General features: G+C 46.7%; 1 protein-coding gene across 1 annotated transcript; it reads right to left on the bottom strand.

Moving 5' to 3' along the window:
* Positions 1–16,262: 16,262 nt before the first annotated feature.
* On the bottom strand, positions 16,263–18,211 carry LOC109170966. The gene is made up of 2 exons (XM_019320099.1): positions 17,078–18,211; positions 16,263–16,847 (listed from the first exon to the last, which is right to left on the bottom strand). The coding sequence occupies exons 1-2, from the start codon at positions 18,209–18,211 to the stop codon at positions 16,263–16,265; spliced, it is 1,719 nt and encodes a 572-aa protein (XP_019175644.1).
* Between the last annotated feature and the right edge of the window lie 1,436 nt (positions 18,212–19,647).

Below are 19,647 nucleotides of genomic sequence, written 5' to 3'. Positions count from 1 at the left end.
CTACTTTGTTTTGCTTGCAGAAATGGCCGGCTTCGGAGACGAGGACGCCCCACTACGCCCGGTGGCCAAGATTTCCCTTGGCAGGAAGAAGGCCCAAGCCAAGCTGACCGGGGAAAAGGAGATCCCGGTAGCCCGACCCATAGGGGCGTCGACGGTCACCACGACCGAAGGCTTCGTGGTGGACGCCTCGGAGGTCCTGATTTCCTGAGTGGCTGTCGGGAAGGGGAAAGAGAAGGTGGCGGAGAAGACCGCCTCGGAGACCGGGGCCTTGAAACGGCGCCGGGAATAGCACAGCCCGACACCCTCGGGCGGGGGCAACAAAGGCAGATCTTCGATCCTCACTCGGATCGGGAATGCCGGGTCGGCCAAGGAGGACCTCTCCAAGCTGACCCCGAGCCAGGTAGCCGAAAAAATCGGCCATGACTTGGCTGAGGTAAGTGCATTTTCTTCTCTTGAATTTTTTTTTGAAGTATTGTCGTTCGGCTAATTTGATCGATCTTGTAAGCAGATCTCCCGAGCGGCCCAGTTCCTTCAACAACGGGCTCTTCAGGCCAACGAAGCTGAGGCCTTGAAGAAAGTCGCCAACCGGCGACTACAGGAGATCCAGGACCTGGAGGCTCAGCTGAAGAAGGTCAAAGCTGAGCGGGATCTCTCCGAGCAGGTCGCCCAACAGGCGATCGGGGAGGCAGCCGAGCTCAAGGCTCGTCAGAACGACCCGGACAAGCTCGCCCAACATCTCTTCCAAGATACCAAATCGGGCGGTCGCTTTCTCCAGTCCGTTCGGGGTACAGAGGTCGGGGAAAAGTTGATATGGACGTTCGGCCGGTGGGCGTACAAAGCCGGTCAACGAAAGATGCGTGATCAAACCAAGAAGATCATGGAACAAGCCCTTGAAGGGGATGATCTTCAGTTGGTCTTGACCACACTCCCTGACGACGTAGCCGACCCGGGGCCAGCACCTTTTGATCCGAAGGATCGGGCTACGGCGAGCGAAGCTGAAGCCGCCCCGAGCGGGAAGGAGGCGCCGAGGAAAGGCGATGCCGAGGCGAAGAAATAGAGTAAATTTTGATTCGGCTTCTTTTGTAAGTGACATCAATCGGGAGCCCGGTCCCGAATTTGTACCGAGCACTCCTTTAAATCAATGAAATTCATTTTTGTTAAACTTGCGTCGTTCGTCCCTCTTTCTGTATCTTTATTTTTGTTCATGCACAGGCCGACCCTTAATGCTCGACCTCATGGCCTTTTGGCCCGGTCCTGCACTACTCGACCCGCTCGACACCCGACCTTATGACCTTATGGCCCGGTCGTGCGTCCGAGATTTCGACGTCCAACTGGCCAACCCGATTGGGTTTACCCGATCTCCAGGCCTTGTCAAAATTTTGAAAATAGGTAAGCCTCTACGGTCGGGATACTTCCGAGCGACGGGCCTGTTAATACTTCCTTCATCCCAGCCCCCACACTATTGTGCGCTCGAGGCACGAGTGGGTGCAATCGTGGAAAGAAGTTGGGCGGATCGGGGAATGATGCTGAGAGCTCCTGGCTTCCCCGATCAGTGGCGTGACTCGCATGTCCGCCGATGTGGAGCGCATTTGACCGGTCGATAGATTCGCCCGGTCGATATAACTTGAAGATGAACTGATCTGCATGCACTTAGAGGTATAGAAAATAACCGATCGGGCCGCCGCATGCAAGCGGTCGAGCAATCACCGATCGTATATACATTAAAACCTCTCGCTCACAGGCGGTTAAGTAAATATTTACAATCATAAAATTTAATTACAAACGATGACCGGGACTAACTCGCAGGTCAAGCCCCCACTTCGTCCAAAGATTACAAAAAATAGGCTAATGCCTAAACATAACGAGGTGCTCGGAATTCCAAGTCCCCTCGATTATCCGACCGGTTGTCGTCTCCAGTCGGTACGTACCCGGCCGTATGACCGCGCTGATGATGTACGGCCCTTCCCAGTTTTGAGCTAACTTTCCACCCTCTAAAGGTTGACTGGCTTCCCTTCGTCGCAGAACGTAATCTCCAACATGAAAATAACGAGGGTTGACCCGAACGTCTTTCGAACTCTTGACACGCTTTTGGTACTCGGCCATACGCCGAGCGGCTAGCTGTCTTCTTTCTTCGACCCCGTCGAGATCCACGATCATCGCATGTTCATTTTCCTCCGCGTTGTAGGTTCTCTCTCGATCGGTCGGGATCCAAGCCTCAATCGGGAGTCGGGCTTCTGCTCCATAAACCAGGGCGAAAGGGGTCTCCAAAGTAACTTCTCTCGGGGTCGTCCGATAAGTCCACAAGACATATGGCAACTCATCGGTCCAACTACGACCAGCCGAGTGTAGCTTCTTTTTCAGACCTTCCAAAATCGTCCGGTTGGCGTTCTCCACTTGACCGTTTCCCTGCGGGTAAGCCACTGACGATCGGACGTAAGTCGTCCCGATCGTGGCCAAGAAGTTCTGGAAATATTGGTTTACGAATTGGCGGCCGTTATCGCTGATGAGATGTACGGGCACGCCAAAGCGGGAAACCACATTTCGCCAAAGGAAACGAGCACATTGCTGAGAGGTGATCGTGGCTAAGGGCTCGGCTTCTATCCACTTGGAGAAATAATCAATGGCGACAATCACGAACCTTCTCCGACCGGAAAGCTGAGGGAAGGGGCCCAAGATGTCCACTCCCCACCTAGCGAATGGAATGGCGGTCGTGACTGGCTGGTAGAAGGTTGCCGGTCGTCCAGGCATCCGGGCGAACAGCTGGCACGTCTCACATTCCCGAGTTAACTTTTCACAGTCTAGCTGGAGGGACGGCCAGTAGTACCCGATCAGCATGATACGACGGGCCAGGGATCGGCCTCCTTGATGTGAGGAGCAAATTCCCGAGTGAAGTTCCTTCATGACTAAATCGGCCTCAAATGCAGTCAGGCATCGCATAAGAGGGCCTCCATACGATCGCCTATAGAGGCGGCCGTCCACAACTTGGAACCTCGGGGCTCTCAACTTGGCTTTCCGAGCACGTTGAGGGTCATCGGGAAGTCGACCGTGCTCGAGGAACTCCTTCAGATCAGTGATCCAATTGTCTTCTACCGGTTGGATTGGATTGACCGGTAGACGATGGATGCTGTGTCTCGGGATCACTAAGATCCGAGCTATCTTCGACATGTGTTCCGGGGCGTCTTGGGCCAATTTAGATAAGATATCTGCGTCGGCATTATCCAATCGGGGTATATGTCGGACAGTATACCCCCGGAACTGAGCAAGCTTCTCCATGGCAAGGTCTCGGTATAGTTGCAAACGCTCTCCATTGACTTCATAATCCCCGAGAACTTGCCCGACCACGAGCGCGGAATCCGTTTGAGCTCGAATGTATTCAGCCCCCAAGTCCCGAGCGCACTGTAAGCCATTGACAAATGCTTCGTATTCGGCTTCATTATTGGTCGGGTGGAACTGATACATGAGAGCAAAATAAACCTTGAATCCTTCCGGGCTCGTGACCACCACTCCTCCTCCTGCCCCTTTCTTGCTACTCGACCCGTCAGTAGCCAACGACCACCACTCAGCCTCGGGATCCGCAACCTCAGGAGGTCGGGTATCCCGGGCGGTGCACTCGACCAAGAAGTCAGCAAGAGCCTGACCTTTAATTGCTGGTCTCGGTCGGTATTCGATCGCATACTGGGTCAGCATTAACGCCCACTTGACTAGGCGACCTGATGATGAAGCAGTTCGGAGGACTGGCCCGATCGGCTGATCGGTCAACACGCGAATTGCTCGACCTTGGAAATAGGGAGCCAACTTCTTCGCGGCAATGTATAAGGCGTAGACGACCTTCTCTAGTCGGGAGTACCGGAGCTCGGGACCATGTAGCGCGTGGCTTACATAGTACACCGGTCGCTGGACCCCTTCCGGATCGGTTCGGCACAACACTGCGCTTACTGCACGATCGGACACGGCGAGGTACACGTCTAGCTCTTCTCCGAGCTCAGGCTTTGAGAGCACGATCGGTGACATGAGATATTCCTTCAGCTCATCGAAAGCCGCTCGGCATTCTTCGTCCCAGACGAATCCATTAACCTTTCGCAATACCTTGAAGAAAGGTAAGGAGCGCTCGGCTAGCTTGGAGAGGAATCGGCTGAGGGCTGCCAACCGACCGGTCAATTGCTGGACTTCCCGAACAGTAGAGGGTGGTTGCATGTCCAGAATCGCTTTGACTTTGGCCGGGTTGGGCTCAATTCCTCTCTTGGTCATCATATAGCCGAGGAACTTGCCGGTCTGAACCACGAATGTGCACTTGGTCGGGTTCAGCCGCAACTGGTACTTCCTCATGATCTGGAAGCACTCCCGGAGATCCCGAGTGTGGTCGGATCGGTCCCGACTCTTGACCAGCATGTCATCGATGTAAGCTTCCATCGTTCGGCCCAATAGATCGGCAAAGAGCATGTTGACCATCCTCTGGTAGGTCGCTCCTGCGTTCCGGAGACCGAACGGCATCTCTCGGTAACAATACAGCCCGTCCGGGGTCACGAAGGATGTCTTGCTCTCGTCTTCATGGTGCATCATGATCTGATGGTACCCCTTGAAGGCATCCATGAAGCTCATTAATTCGGCCCCGGCCGTCTCGTCGACCATCTGGTGAATGCTTGGTAGAGGATACGGGTCGAGCGGACAGGCCTTGTTGAGGTCCGTAAAATCGATGCATATCCTCCATGCTGGGGGCTTAGGAACGAGAACGATATTTGCCACCCACTCGGGATAGACCACCGGACGGATGTGCTCGATCGCCGCCATCTTTTTGACTTCTTCTCTAACAAATTCGCGGCGATCGGAGGAAAGGTGTCGTGTTTTCTGCACGACCGGCTTGGCTGCGGGGTCGACGGCCAATTTGTGACAGATGACCGATCGATCGATCCCGGGCATATCTTCGGGCCCCCACGCAAAGATATCAGCGTACTCCCGGAGTATGGCCAAAACTTCCGCTCGAAGCTCTGGGGTGAGGGCTCGGCCAATCTTGATTTTCCTATACGGGCGGTCCTCGGACAGGGGAACCTCTTCTATTTCTTCGGAAGGCTCAGGTTGTTCCTTCCGATCCTTAGCCTCCTCCTTGGCTATGGTGTTCACCCGGGAAGATGGACCGGAGTTGCGTCTATTAACCGCTCGGGTGTAACATTTCCGGGCGGATTGGACATCGCCACGGACCACACCGACCCCATTAGGGGTGGGGAATTTCATGCACAGGTGGGGCATAGAAATTATCCCACCGATCTTCAGAATGGCGGGTCGGCCCAAGATAATGTTGTGGACGCAATGGAGGTTGACCACAACAAATTCTAGCTCCGTTTGGATCGATTTTGGAGGTGCGCCGATCTCGACCGGGAGCGTTATTTTTCCCTCGGGGTAAATAAGAGCCCCGGTAAATCCTGACAGTGGTACACCGACCGGAGTCAGCTCCTTCCTGTCAAGGCCAAGCTTCTCGAAGACGTCCAAGTATAGGACATTCACACTGCTGCCCGTATCGACCATAACCCTCTGGACGTCCGTCCCCTTAACGTCGATCGTGACCACAAGCGCCTCCATGCCGTGGTCACTGCTGGTAGGTTGGTCTTCGAGGGTGAAGGTTATGGGTTCCATTTTCTGCCTCTTCCCGGTCTCTCGGGAATCCACTATTGCGACCGGGCAGTTTGTACTCGGTCGGGAAGCGTCTTCCAGCCCGCCGAAAATAACGTGGATGGTTGGCTTTCCAGCTGGTCGGCTGCCAGACGGAGGGTCAGGGTCCCGTCGGTCATCGCGACGAACATCTCTTCAATCGTCTCTTCGGTCCTGACCTGACCGATCGGAGCGGTGATGAGAGCGCCGCTGATCTCTTCGATCGGTATTCCTCTTGGGGTCCTCTCTCCTCCCCACACACTTGTCCAACTTCCCTTGATTGAGCAAATCTTCCAACAGTTGGAGCAAATGAGTACACTCTTCAGTGTCATGTCCAGCACATCGATGGTAAGCGCAATGCTTACTCTTGTCAAGGCCATCCCGATCGGGATGGGGAAGCTTGATAAGGTTGCATGACTGGGCATACTGCATGGCCTCCGCTGCGGATCGGTTCAAGGCCGTAAACTCACCAGTCCTGGTGCGGGATCGGGGGTGGTCATCACCCGATCGGTGTTCCGCCCGGCCGGCCGGTTTACGAGATGAAGACCCGACCTCCTGCGAGCGCTTTACGGCGTTCGCCTCGCCAGCGTTGGCATAATCTGTGACCCTTCGAAGGGCCTCCTCATACGTGGCCGGGGGTGCAGAATGAAGTCCTGATATAAATGCCCCGCTCGGAGAGAGATATGTAGCATGTGGGTGGCGGTAGCATCGTCCATGGGCTCTACCTCTCCGACCGCCACCTTCCATTTGGTGAGGAAATCGGTCAAGCTCTCGCCTTCGAGTTGCTTGGCCTTCTCCAGATACATGTAAGACTTCCTCACCACTTTGGAAGTTATGAACTTCCTCACAAACTTGACCGCCAGGGTGTCAAACCTATCGATCGAACCCGGTTGTAAAGTTCGGAACCACTCCGCCGCTCGACCGGTAAGCGTGGAATAGAAAGCCCTGCACATCACGGCATCCGACACACCCTTCAGCGTCATATTGCTATAGAAATCGTTGACGTGAGCCTCAGGGTCCGTCCGACCATCGTAACTTTTCTCTCCAGAGACCTTTAAATCGAGCGGGTAGGGCTGAGCCATTACCGCTGCTGTGAAAGGCGTCTGGTGTAGGGTCGGTTGTCCAACCGGGGTTGCTGCAGGGTGCGCGTTTCTGAATTGCGCAAATTCCGCCTGGAGGTTATAGAGTAATCCTCGGGTCTCGTTGAGCTCGGCGGCTTGAGCAGCCTGGGCTGTATCCCGAGCGCGTCGCCGTCGGTGAGATCTCGACCCGCTATACCCAGATGAAGCCTCCTGGCTAGCCTCCTGCATGTGCACGTCTTCTTGGTCGCGGTTCGGGTCTTGGGGCCCCAAACGCTGGCGCATCTCCGGTCGAAGACGATCAAAAGCTGCCGCTCGGGCAGTTTCTTCGGGGTCCTCCGCTTGGACGGGAACCTCGACCGCTTGCTGGGCCTGCGCTGGTGCCTCCATCGCATCAGCACCCCCCGACCCCAACCGCGAATGAGCCGAGCGTCGAGCCCGGGAGGCGGATCGACGCTGCGGCTCTACCTGTGCGGTCGGTTGTACTGGAGGGGCGGCGGCTGGAGCTGTGTAGGCAGGCGTATACGGTGGATAACCAACCGGGGGAGTGTAGTACATCGGTTGGCCAGGCCAATACCCGTAAGGTGGAGGTGGGGCTGGGTATGGATATTGACCAGGATACATCATCGGCTGATGCTGATATGGCTGACCGGGTGTTGGGTATCCCGGTTGTATGTAGTTCACCGGTTGTTGGGCGACCGGGTATGTGTTAGATGGATGTGGTGGTGAGAGATTAAGATTCAGCTCCACCGTTTGACCCTGCTGTTGGGTAGCGTGGTGCCCAGATGAGCTAGCTGCATCCGCCTGGTCGTCAGCGAAGTTGTTTTGAGCCCACGGATACATGATTGGAAAGGGAACGGTGCTCGTCAAGACGTTACTTTCGTGCACGGGTCCCCACAGACGGCGCCAAAATGATACTGCTAAATATACGCAAGCAATATAAAATAACCCGAGATCGATTAAAGCAAATAAAAGACTTTATTGATCACGGTAAAGGCCCTAAGTACAATCTACTTGGTTGCTCTGAGTACCGACTGACTGCGGTCGGGATGCTCTAGTAACAACCTATCGATCGTCCAAAAGTCCCTTACACTGTAGCTACTGTGGGTATTTATAGCCGCTATGCCGGGGACAGGATTCCAGCCGTTCGGCATGTCCTCCACGTAGCCACCACGTGTCATCCTCCCGGGTGCCCTGTCTGTCGTCGTGAAGAGCCGCCACGTGTCCTTTTGCCAGCTCTCTCGCCAAAGGGCTACTGCTCGGTGGTCGACACCAGCGCTCGGGCAATTCCCGGTCGCTTCTCGACCGGGGTCTTCATGGAAAGCCCGACCTGCTACCTGCAAAGACAGAAAGACAAAGACAAAGGCGATCCGGTCGTGGTGGAGTTTATGTCGGTCGGGATATTCCCTACCATATATATATATATATATATATATATATATATATATATATATATATATATATATATATATATATATATATATATCATATAATCATATTAAAACTTCAAAAGACAATCAATTTACATTAAATATTATTTTTATAGTTAAAATAAAGTTATTATTTTTACGTACTTTGGTAAACAAGTTTAAATTTCAAATTTAAGTTTATTAACATTCATATATAAAATACAAACAAACTTCAAAATGACAAGAACTTGTAATATTGATAAATGATGAGACTTTAGGTTTAGAATTGTTTGTTTTGTGCTAATTATTTTTGCGTTTGGTTTATTTTACTTGTCCTTTAAGACATAAAATTGATAGTCATAGTTCTAGACTCTCTTTAACGTGATGTAGTACTTCTGGGTAGATAGGCATTTGGAAATGGTAGCTATGGTTTGTACTAATTTTGGAATTAAACTAATGGCCTTACAGGCTAAGTTAAGCCAACTTTCCAAAAATATTTTCTAAGATTTTGTCATTGACCAAGAAGTGACGCGTACTTCTCAGTTCGAAGAAGTGCCAGAGCATAGCGATTGATTGTAAAAATAATAATTTTATTTTCAAAAGGCATAGTGACCGAGTGAAGAGTACATTTTGGGTGTCTAAACTGATAAAAATAGTAATGTTATTTTCAATGGTAAAAATAATATTTAATATGACACATAGTGATTGATTGTCTATTGAAGTTTTAGTGTGTGTGTGTGTGTGTGTGTGTGTGTGAACATAAAAAGTATATGAGTATTATATTTTTGAAATTTACAGAACTTGTTGTAAAACTTGATAGGATTAGATGAAAAATTTGTATGCTTAGACAGAAGGAACAAATTTGTATAGAAAGTTTAAAATTTTGAGGTTTGATTGTGGATTTTAACTATTTATATTTGTAAAAGAAAATGTATAGAAACTCTAATTTGATAGTCTTACAAAAATGGAAATAAACAAAAATGAAATAAATAAATGAGTTTTTCTCAAAATGATCCCTCGACTATTCCCAAAATGGTCCCTTGACTATTTTTCAGAGTATATTAGGCATATAATAGGTAAATGGACGAAAATGCCCTTCATTTTAACACTCAATAGACGGAATTTCTAACGGAGGACCAATTTGGGGGAGTTTCTAAAAGTCAAGGGACCACATTGGGTGCAATTAAAAGTCGAAATGCAAAATTGAGAATGAGCAATAGTCGAGGGACCATTTTGGGAAAAAACTCTATATATAAACGCGGCCCACTATGCATAATCCATATGTTTAACTTATATATATAAGATATATATACACATGCATTTTGTTTGCGCATATGTATATATATACATATAATATATGCGTGGTCCACATGTATATATATTTGATGTTTCTGTTTTGCACCACCATTTGCATGCAATGCGTGGGTATATATATAACACATAATTCATGTGCTTGATTTGTATGTACTGTGTGTATATATATACATATATAATATATACACATACACAACTAATGTTTGCTTGTGTATACATATATATATATATATATATATATATATATATATATATATATATATATATATAATATGCATCAAAGGAGTCTTGAAAGATATGAGGCGATTTCGACTCGTACCAGGGAGTCTTAAAAGATGAGGCAGTTTCGACTTGTGCCAAGGAGTCTTAAAAGATGAGGCAGTTTCGACTCGTGTCAGGGAGTATCCTGTAGCTTCTTTCCTTTAAAATTGTAGCTTCTTTCCTTTAAGATTTCATGAAGGATTTGCCCCTATGGCTGTGATTATGACACTGCTATCGCTTTTGAGGCGAATTCAGTCTCAAATGTCAAGGTAGAAGTCTCTCTCATTTAAGGGTTGACTCTGTTGGGCCCAAATCATAGACGCTCTTGGCCCTCATGAGTCTAAACTGTGAACGACTCTACTTTATAAAAAAAAATCATTTCAACCGCGCAAGGAAATTAATGTTAGTCAAAAATGGAATTGGCTAAAAATGGAATGGACATTTAATAAGATGGTGGATACAATTGGGCTTATAAATATGTTCTTGTTGGGCCTGCGCCATGTAATTTGTTGGGTTACAATTTACAAACGTTGACTCTTGGACTATGGTTAATTTTGTGACTATCTTCCCTCTGCATTTAAGGCACGTCAAGCAAGTCTCGAAGGGGCAATTTGTAATCATTGAAAATTTAAATAATATTGTTGGACCGTGGTGGATAATTGATCGTTAAATTAATTACTTTAATTAGGCTAATTGGACTAATATTTATTTAATTGGGTTAATTAAATGGCCCATTGAATAATTAATTAGTTTAATTACATAATTAAATGTAATTGAATGTTGGATTGTTCGGTCCAAGTTGGTGGAATATTTAATTGAGTTGGACCAGGCTGCTTGGATGAATTGGGTTGTCTAATTAGCGGGTTTGACTTGGTCTTGACCCATCAAAATTATATGTGGATTATATAATTTTGAGAAATTTGAATATTTGATATTATTTGGAAATTTAATGAAATGATGAACCTGGACACAATGGTGTCCCGATACATTCCTTAATTTAATTAAAGAAATTAAATTAAATAAGGAATTAAGAGTTGGTTGGAGATTTTCCCTCACCCTCACCACTATAAATAGTGGTGCATGTCATTTTCAAAGAATGGGCTCTGGAAATCTGCATACTGAAGCTCTGCCGAAATCTCGCCAGGGTATCGTCTGGAACACGCCTGCAGTTGTACTGTGAATACTGCGTTGAGGAACACGCCATTTGAACACCGGAAGCCCTTCTTTGAAGATCAAGCTACATATTAGCCCTTCATCGAGGAACAAGCTACTAACTCCAGAGGCCCTTCAGCAAGGAACTACTTCCAGTTCGGCATACTCCCGAACTCGGCATACTTCCAGTTCGGCACACTCCCGAACTCGGCATACTTTCAGTTCGGCACAATCCCGAACTCGGTATACTTCCAGTTCAGCATATTCTGAACTCGGCATACTTCCAGTCCGGCACACTCCCGAACTCGGCATACTTGTAGTTCGGCACACTCCCGAACTCAGCATACTTCCAGTTCGGCACACTCCCGAACTCGGCATACTTCCAATTCAGCATACTCTGAACTCGGCATACTTATGACAAGGAACTACTTCAAGTTTAGCATACTCTGAACTCGGCACACTTCCAATTCGGCATATTCCGGATTTGACACACTTCTAATTGGCATACTTCTAGTAGAGAATCAGAGGGCTTCTCCTATACAGAGATTGTACCCTTTCCCGTTTGATATATACTTGATACTACTTGTAACCGATACTTTGAATTTTAAATATATACAATTCAAGTTTTTCGCGTTTACAGTATCTGGTAGAAAGCATTCTGGATACCTAGTATATATTTTGAGGTAGCCCGGTAGAAAGCATCCTGAGCTACCAGGACTAGTTACTACTCTTTTAGGGTGGGGGAAGCCCATTAGAGGGTGTGCACACTTAAGGTTTTAGTCCTTTATCCCATGGAAGGGACAAACTTGTGGAGTGGCCGGTAGAGTGGATTACCGTATCATTAGGGCTTAGTTGATTTAAGATCTTTCGTCCCTTTCTCTTTATATATATATATATATATATATATATATATATATATATATATATATATATATATATATATATATATATAGTGAAAGGTTCCCGTGCATTTGTTGCTTCCCGTGGGGATGTGCGATGGATTAATGTGCGTGAGATTTGTACACAATGTGCGTGAGTGTTGTGTTTAATGTGCCTGAGATTTGTATTTAATGTGCGTGAATGTGTAAAATGCAGCAGAAAATATTATGTCAGCTTCTTCCCCATCCCCAGTAGCCATTTGCCCCCTCCCAGATGATGATGATGTGGAGGCGAGCTATGGAGGTTAAGAATTATGGGAATAATACAACAGAAATCCACACTTTGTTGCTGTGCAAATTTTACTATGCGTGCGTTATTTGTATAAACATGCGTTATTTATATAAACATTCAACTGCAGTGAAGGTACCTGATAACCCAGAATCCATGGCCAAATTGAAGGAAGAAGTAACAAGAAGCTTGGGCGTTAATGTGCGTGAGTTTCTGTTCTGCTTCTTTCTGAGCTCGTAATCCTGAAATACTCAGGCACATTAAGCACAAATCTCACGCACATTAAATAGAATACTCAGGCACATTAAGTTCAAAACTCACGCATATTAAAGTGATGCACATTAAGTACAAATCTCACGCACATTGAGTACAAATCTCACGCACATTAAGTATAAACCTCACGCACATTAATCCACCGCACATCCGCACGGAAAGCAACAAATGCACCTGATCCCTTCCCTATATATATATATATATATATATATATATATATATATATATATATATATATATATGAGAGTATATATATATGTGATACTTGGAAAAGTGATTTGAGAAATATGATTTGAATTCTTCCCTATCTATGATTATTGACATATATGCTTTTGATAATGACTTGAGAAAATCTATATTATGTTTTGGGAAATGCTTATGATGAGAAAAGAATATGTTTTGAAATGACTATTATATTGATAAGTATTGAGAAATGTTATTTATAAATCCTCCATACTTGTGATTACTTTGGAAATGAGTGAGTGACTTATAAGATGGTTATACTGTTTGAAAATGGTTAAATGGTATTATTTTGGAACCCTTCTACTTATGAAAACTCCAGTATTACATTGAGTAAAGTGTGTGTTATTGCGTTGGTGCCTATCCTATTTTGAGAAAACTACTTTGAGAAATGATATACTACTTATCTTTAGTGTGCGTTATTCTTTGAAAACCTCTCTATAGAGTTTGCTAGAAGGTGTGAGTGGTATTTAATGTACCAAAAACCTATTTGAATATAACCTATTTATTTTTAAACGAACGAACAAAATTTATTAACGGCGAATAGCCCGATGGGAGGCAAAGCCTCTAAGGATATACAAAAAAGCCAGCTTGACTTGAGCAGGCAAAGAATTAACGGAATTAAAGACCCTTGCAACTGGCGAATTTAGGCCCTCCGAAGCAAGCGCGTCAGCCACTTGATTGGCCTCCGGTACACATGCGTAATCGTGGAACCCCAGGCCTGCAGACAAGAACGGATGTAGCGCACCGCATGAGAGATCCTCCACGGTATCCTGGTCGTCTCTGTCCCCGACAAAGTTGCGAGGACGAGAGAGTCCACTTCAACCGATGAAGGACTCCTAGCAACGCCATGCACCAGAAAAGAGCACGTTGTAAGGACAACGCCTCGGCCTCTAACGCAGACGCGGCCTCAAGACGAAAGCAGAGACCCGCAATGAGCTGCCCACGAGAGTCTCGCAAACATGCCCCTCCCGCAGCCCCAGCAGCCCCATAGGCCGCATCAGTATTAAGCTTGAGTCTGCCCGAAGGTGGTGTCATCCATTTAACCCAGATGGTAACCATGCTAGGCGGCGTGTGGAACCTTCTCAAAAAGCCGGCTGTGAGGAGGAAATCGTCTCCCGGCCCCGAACGACGAATTGTCCGAGTGGAAGCGACCAAGAAAAGATCCTGTTTGATGCGGCTGAGCGTCTGGGAAACCGAGTGAGAGCCATCTCCATAAACCCCCTGATTGTATGAACACCAAAGATGCCAAAGAATGAGGCACGGCACAAGTTTAGCATACCAGTCCACTGCCAAGCCCAGGGGCGCAAGCAGCCACCAAGCATGGCATTCCGTGCGCAACGAAGATGCACCAATTGTTGCACCAAAAATACCCTGGAAGTGACGCCATACATGCTTGGAAAAATCGCACTGATATAGACAGTGCTCTAATTCTGCCGAGGCTTGATGACAGAGAGGGCAAACCGGGGGCAAGCAGACATTAAACCTCTGGATAACATCTGGGAAAGGGAGAAAGGTGCGAAGCAACCTCCACATAAACAAAGATACCTTGGATGGGATCCCTCCACCCCAAATGCACTTGGATGAAAGGCATGACGCTGCCTTGTTTCGCAGCGCTTCATGAGCTGATGACAAAGAGAACTCGCCGTAAGGGTCGGGCGTCCAAATTATACCATCAGGGACAACCTCTGTGTTGTCTTCCACAAAGTCTCGAATTTGCTGCATGCGCTTCCAAGTGATTGAAGTATTTCGTCGACCAGCTGAGTATATGGCATGCATATAATCAGCCCAAAGTGAACCACCCTGGAGGAAGCCGAATAAAAGCTTTGCAGAAAATGCTTGCTGCATTGTTCCAAGCGAACGGATGCCCAAACCACCCTCTTCTGTTGGGAAGCATAACCTGCGCCAAGTAGTCCAGTGACGCTTTGGCCTGCCATTTTCAGCGCCCCACAAAAAGTTAGCGAACTTAGACTCCAGAGCTGATTGAGTCTGTCGCGGCAATGCGACTGAAGCCATAGTAAATAGCGGTATTGTGTTCAATACATGCCGGAGAAGAGTGAGTCTTCCTCCTGGAGATAGCAATTTGCGTTGCCAACTGAGCAACTTATTATCAACTCTTTCCAGTAAATGGTGATAGTAGAGTGGCCGATTTCTGCCCTTAAAGAGATTGGCTCCCAGATATCGAAACGGCAAGGTAGATTGCTGCATTCCCAGAATCCTTGACATCTCGTTTGTTCGGCTACGAGTGCACCAGTTTGAAGCCACAAAGAAGCTTTTGTTGTAGTTTATTTTCTGCCCAGAGCCAGCTTGGTATTCATTCAGGATATCTGTCAAAGCTTACAATGATGATGACGTGCCATTTACAAAAATAACAATGTCGTCGGCGAATGTTAAGTGGCTGATCAACGGGCAGCTCGGGGCCGTGGAGTACGGTGTCAACATAGCACCACCCATTTTCAGAATGATAGACCGCGAGAGGGCCTCAGAGGCCAAGATGAAAAGAAGCGGGGACAGCGGATCACCTTGTTTGACGCCTCTTGATGGCTGAAAGAACCCGCAACTCTCGCCATTAACCAGGACTGAGAGTGGAGTGGCCGCCAAGTTGTTCATAATAAGATTGGCAAACAAATCCGGGAAGCCAAACTTCCTCAAAACCTCCCGAAGAAAAGGCCAGGATACCCTGTCAAAGGCCTTCATCATGTCCAGCTTGATAATGACATTGGAGCCCTGACATTTCTTGTCGATAAACTGTAGCAATTCAATGGCAAGAAGAATGTTATCCTGGATGCTACGACCTGCCACAAAGCCCGATTGCTCCCTTGAAATCAAATTCGGCAAGATAGGACACAATCTGGTAGCTAGTAATCTTGTTAGAACCTTACTGATAAAGGCGCACAAGCATATAGGCCTGTAATCTACAAAAGAGTCCGGGTGGGTCTTTTTTGGGATCAACACAATTTGCGCACTTGCCATTGCCCGGGGAACAGGAAACCCCTAGTAGGAAGTCTTGCACAGCCCCGTAGACATTATCCTTCACAATATCCCAACAATGATGGAAGAACATCCCCGAGAAACCGTCTGGGCCAGCTGCACTATCAGGATCTAGTTTCCAGACCGCATCTTTAACCTCCTCATGCGAAAAAGCCACCATGAGAGAGTCTGCATCTTGAGGGCTCAGGACCGCATTCAGACACTGAAGCAAATTGCCCATCTCCTGATTATCCTCAGACGAGAATAGGTCCGTGAAAAACCTGACAGCTTCCTCTTTGATATCAGCCTGTGTGGTTAATAACTGACCCGAAGCATCTCTCACAGAAGAGATTCGTTGCCTCCGGTGTCTGTCCTTCACTACTGAGTGAAAATATTTTGTATTGGCATCACCCTCTCGCAGCCACTTCACTCGGGCCTTTTGCTTCCAGAAGTACTCTTCTTGCTTGAGAGCTAGCAAGAGATCTGCCTGCAGGGCATGAAGAACTAGACGGTTGTCCCTGGTCGAATTGGCAGTATGCCTAAATTCGGCTTCGGCAACCCGTATTTCCAAATCTTCTACCCGGTCGAAGACATTCCCAAAGATATTTTTGTTCCAAACTTTTAAGGAATCCTTGAGGCGCTTTAACTTAAAAGCCAACTCTCGCATTCCGCCTCCTTGAGCCGGCAGATTCCAATTTTGGCGAACCAGGTCCATGAAGCCCGGGTGAGAAAGCCACATACTTTGAAATCTGAACTACTTTGGACATGATACTGCGTCATTAGACCCTGTTAATAAAATTGGGGCGTGATCCGACGTGGTCCTTGCTAAGACAACGATCCTCACATCTGTGAAAACATCCCGAAAAGCTGCATTCATGAGGAAGCGGTCAAGCCTTTTCCAAACCGGCCCCGTAGTGTGTATCCCATGCCCAGTGTATTGATTCCCGATCACTGATAAATCAATTAAGTTATTGTCACAAATAAAGCTTGAAAAGTCTGAAATGCTATTTGTGTCTGGTACAGAACTTCCCCTATATTCAGAGAGACTTGAGATAACATTGAAATCCCCACTCAAGAGCACCGGTAAAGAGCCCCCCAAAACAATTGAAAGCTGGGCCCAAAGCTGCGCTCTCTCTGTCCTCGTGTGTTTACCATAAACTGCCAGAAAAGAGAAGACAAATTGCCAAGGCAAGTAATTAATAGTACAGCAGACGAATTGCTCAGAATCAAGCACCACCTCCACCTCAATGTCCGCAGACCAAAGCAACCAGATTTTTGATGTCTCCGAGGCAAAACCATCGGAGAACCCCAACTCGGTGATCATCTGAAGCAAGCGGTCCTGAGCCAACATAGGCTCAATTAAGGAGACAAAACTAATGCGCTCACGTCGGAGGAGTCTTTTGAGTCTACGCCGTGAGGAAAGTAGACCCCTGACATTCCAACTAAGCAAATTCATTTGAGTCTATGAGAAAAAGAGACTCTAGTGATTTTCGATGCCGCCAGGCGTGTGGTCACCGCTGGAACTTGGGCGGAATAGTCCTTTCTAGGCCGACTTTTCTTCTTAGTTACCGTAACATAATTGTCCTGTTTGTTTCCTCCAAGTTTCAGAGCGAACATTTTACTCGCCTCCTTCCATGAATCCAACAGCGAAGGACTGTAGACCTCCACATTCAGAAGCTCATCTCCATCCGAAAGGTGTCCAGGCTGAGAATCTGACGGAGCACGTCGAACTCCCTGGTCATCTATTAACGTTGCTCCTAGAGGTGCGTTGGCATCTGGCACAATGAAAGGAGCCGTTGAATTCTCCGATTCCGGCTGATGACTACTCAGACACGCCTGTGGTGGTTGTTCATTTGGGGCATCTTCGGGAGTTGTTACATGGCTTGCTGCCTGGCGCCAACGCTTCCGAGGTGGGACTATGATTAGGCGCTCGGGTACCCGGTCAGCCATGGGCTCCCGCCTAGTATCATGCTGTTGCTTCTCCGACTGCGCAGAGCATTCTGATTTAAGGTGGCCAAATTTTCGGCATCCCAGGCAATAGGGCGGGATAAACTCATACGTCACCTTCTGAGCAAAACCACCAAAGGAGCCATTGTTGATCCAAACCTGGTTTGTGAGGGTGGTGCTGACATCAAGCTCTACGCACACCCTAGCAACGGAAGGCCGATTGTGAAGAAGAGTGGAGCTGTCGACCTTGAGGGGCGAACCGATGAGATTCGCAATGGAGTAGATGACCCGCTTATCTTGCAGGTGAGCTGGAAGACCTTCAAAAGCAATCCATACTGGGACAATGGGAGATTCCATGTCTGGATGAAAATCTGGCGTCCACTTGAAAACCCTCATCAGGGCTCCTTTAATTGACCAAGTCTTCCGAAGCCAACATCTCTGAAAGTCCGCTTCATGATCAAAGTTCATGAGAATGTGGCGTTGATCAAGGAGTCTGAGGGTGAAAGCACCGCCAAATCCGATGAGATCAAAGGTTTTCCTGATGTCTGCCATTGGAGGCTGACTCTTCTCAAACTTCCCGACTAGCGCGAAACGGAACTTGTGCGCAAAAAGATTAACATCATCATCTGAAAAGGATACTGCCGGCATCCCTTTGAATCTTTCTGGAGGACGCAGTGCGGAGGGAGTGGAGGAGGCTGATAGAATATCAGCGAAGGATCGGAGAGGGGGCGAGGCGGCCCCGGGCGGAGCCGTCATGCAAGCAGCTCAGGTGCGAAGGGTTTGCAAAGAATGCGGAGTCGAATATAACCTATTTTTGAGAAGTATAAATGTATCTATTTTACAGGGTGGAGTAGAGCTTACTTAGCATTTATGCTAATTCTGTTGTTTGTGCTTTTCCTAAACCTTTCGTTTTCAGGATCTGAAATTAGTGACTTGCCTTGAGAGCGCGGCATAGAGTTCGTATGCCTTGTAATAGAATTTGGTATAGATCCTTTGGTTTTAGAATTTGAATTATAGAATTGTAGTTAAATGGATTTGTGGATTATGAAATGTTGTATTGGGAAATTGTATTATGGTTTTCAGATAGAACCTTTGCAGCCTGTGCGTTTGGGCTTAGTTGGTTGCCCAAACATGGCGTGACACCCCAATGGTTTAGATTTTGATTTTGCTTCCGCATTTGTTTTCAATCTTTTTCTAAGAAAAGTCTTTTATTCTGGTTTTTAAGTTGGGGGTGTTAAACTCCTTGTGATCTATTACGAAATATTTCAATTCCAATCACAAAGGATGCATCACCCATATCTTTCATTTCTAAATTCTTAGAAAGAAACTGCTTGGTCTCGCGCATTAAACCGAGATCATCAGTAGCTAGCAAAATGTCATCGACATACAGAATCAAAAATATAAACTTGCTCCCACTGATCTTTAGATATATACACCGATCAACAGTGTTTTCCTTAAATACAAAGGTCATTACAGTATCATTAAACTTAAGATACCATTGTCGGGAAGCTTGTCTAAGTCCGTATATCAATCTGTTAAGTTTACACACCATGTGTTCCTTTCCTTCAATTGAAAAACCCTCAGGATGCTTCATGTAAATTTCTTCCTCTAAATTTCCATACAGAAAGACAGTTTTCACATCCTTATGCTGTAGCTCTAAGTCATAATGAGCTACTAGTGTCATAATTATTCTAAATGAATCTTTCTTTGAAACATGTGAAAATGTTTCATTGAAATCAATACCATTCTTTTGAGTAAAACCTTTGGCAACACGTCTTGCCTTGTATCGTTAAATATTGCCATTTGAGTCATGTTTGGTCTTAAAAACCCATTTACAGTCAACGGGCTTACAACCTTCAGGCAACTCAACAAGATCCCATACTTCATTATGTTCCATTGATTTTAACTCAACTTTCATGGCTTCAACTGATTTAGAAGAACTATAACTATTTATAGCCTGTGAAAATGAAACTAGATCTTCATCAATTCCAATATCAAAATCTGATTCTTGAAGATAAACCATATAATCATCAGATATAGCTGATCTCCTTTGTCTTTGAGATCTTCTTAATGCTACTTCTGTAGGAATATCATTTGTGGGTTCATTGTTAACTTCAACATGGAGTGATTGATCATTAATCTCTTTATCATTAATTTGTTGTTCAGGCATGTGATTAAATTGTTCAACTGTT

This window comes from Ipomoea nil, unplaced genomic scaffold, assembly GCF_001879475.1.
Source record: "Ipomoea nil cultivar Tokyo-kokei standard unplaced genomic scaffold, Asagao_1.1 scaffold3384, whole genome shotgun sequence".
Lineage (NCBI taxonomy): Eukaryota > Viridiplantae > Streptophyta > Magnoliopsida > Solanales > Convolvulaceae > Ipomoea > Ipomoea nil.
Note: the sequence above shows the minus strand (reverse complement) of the source record. Positions and strands in the feature narration are given on the sequence as shown.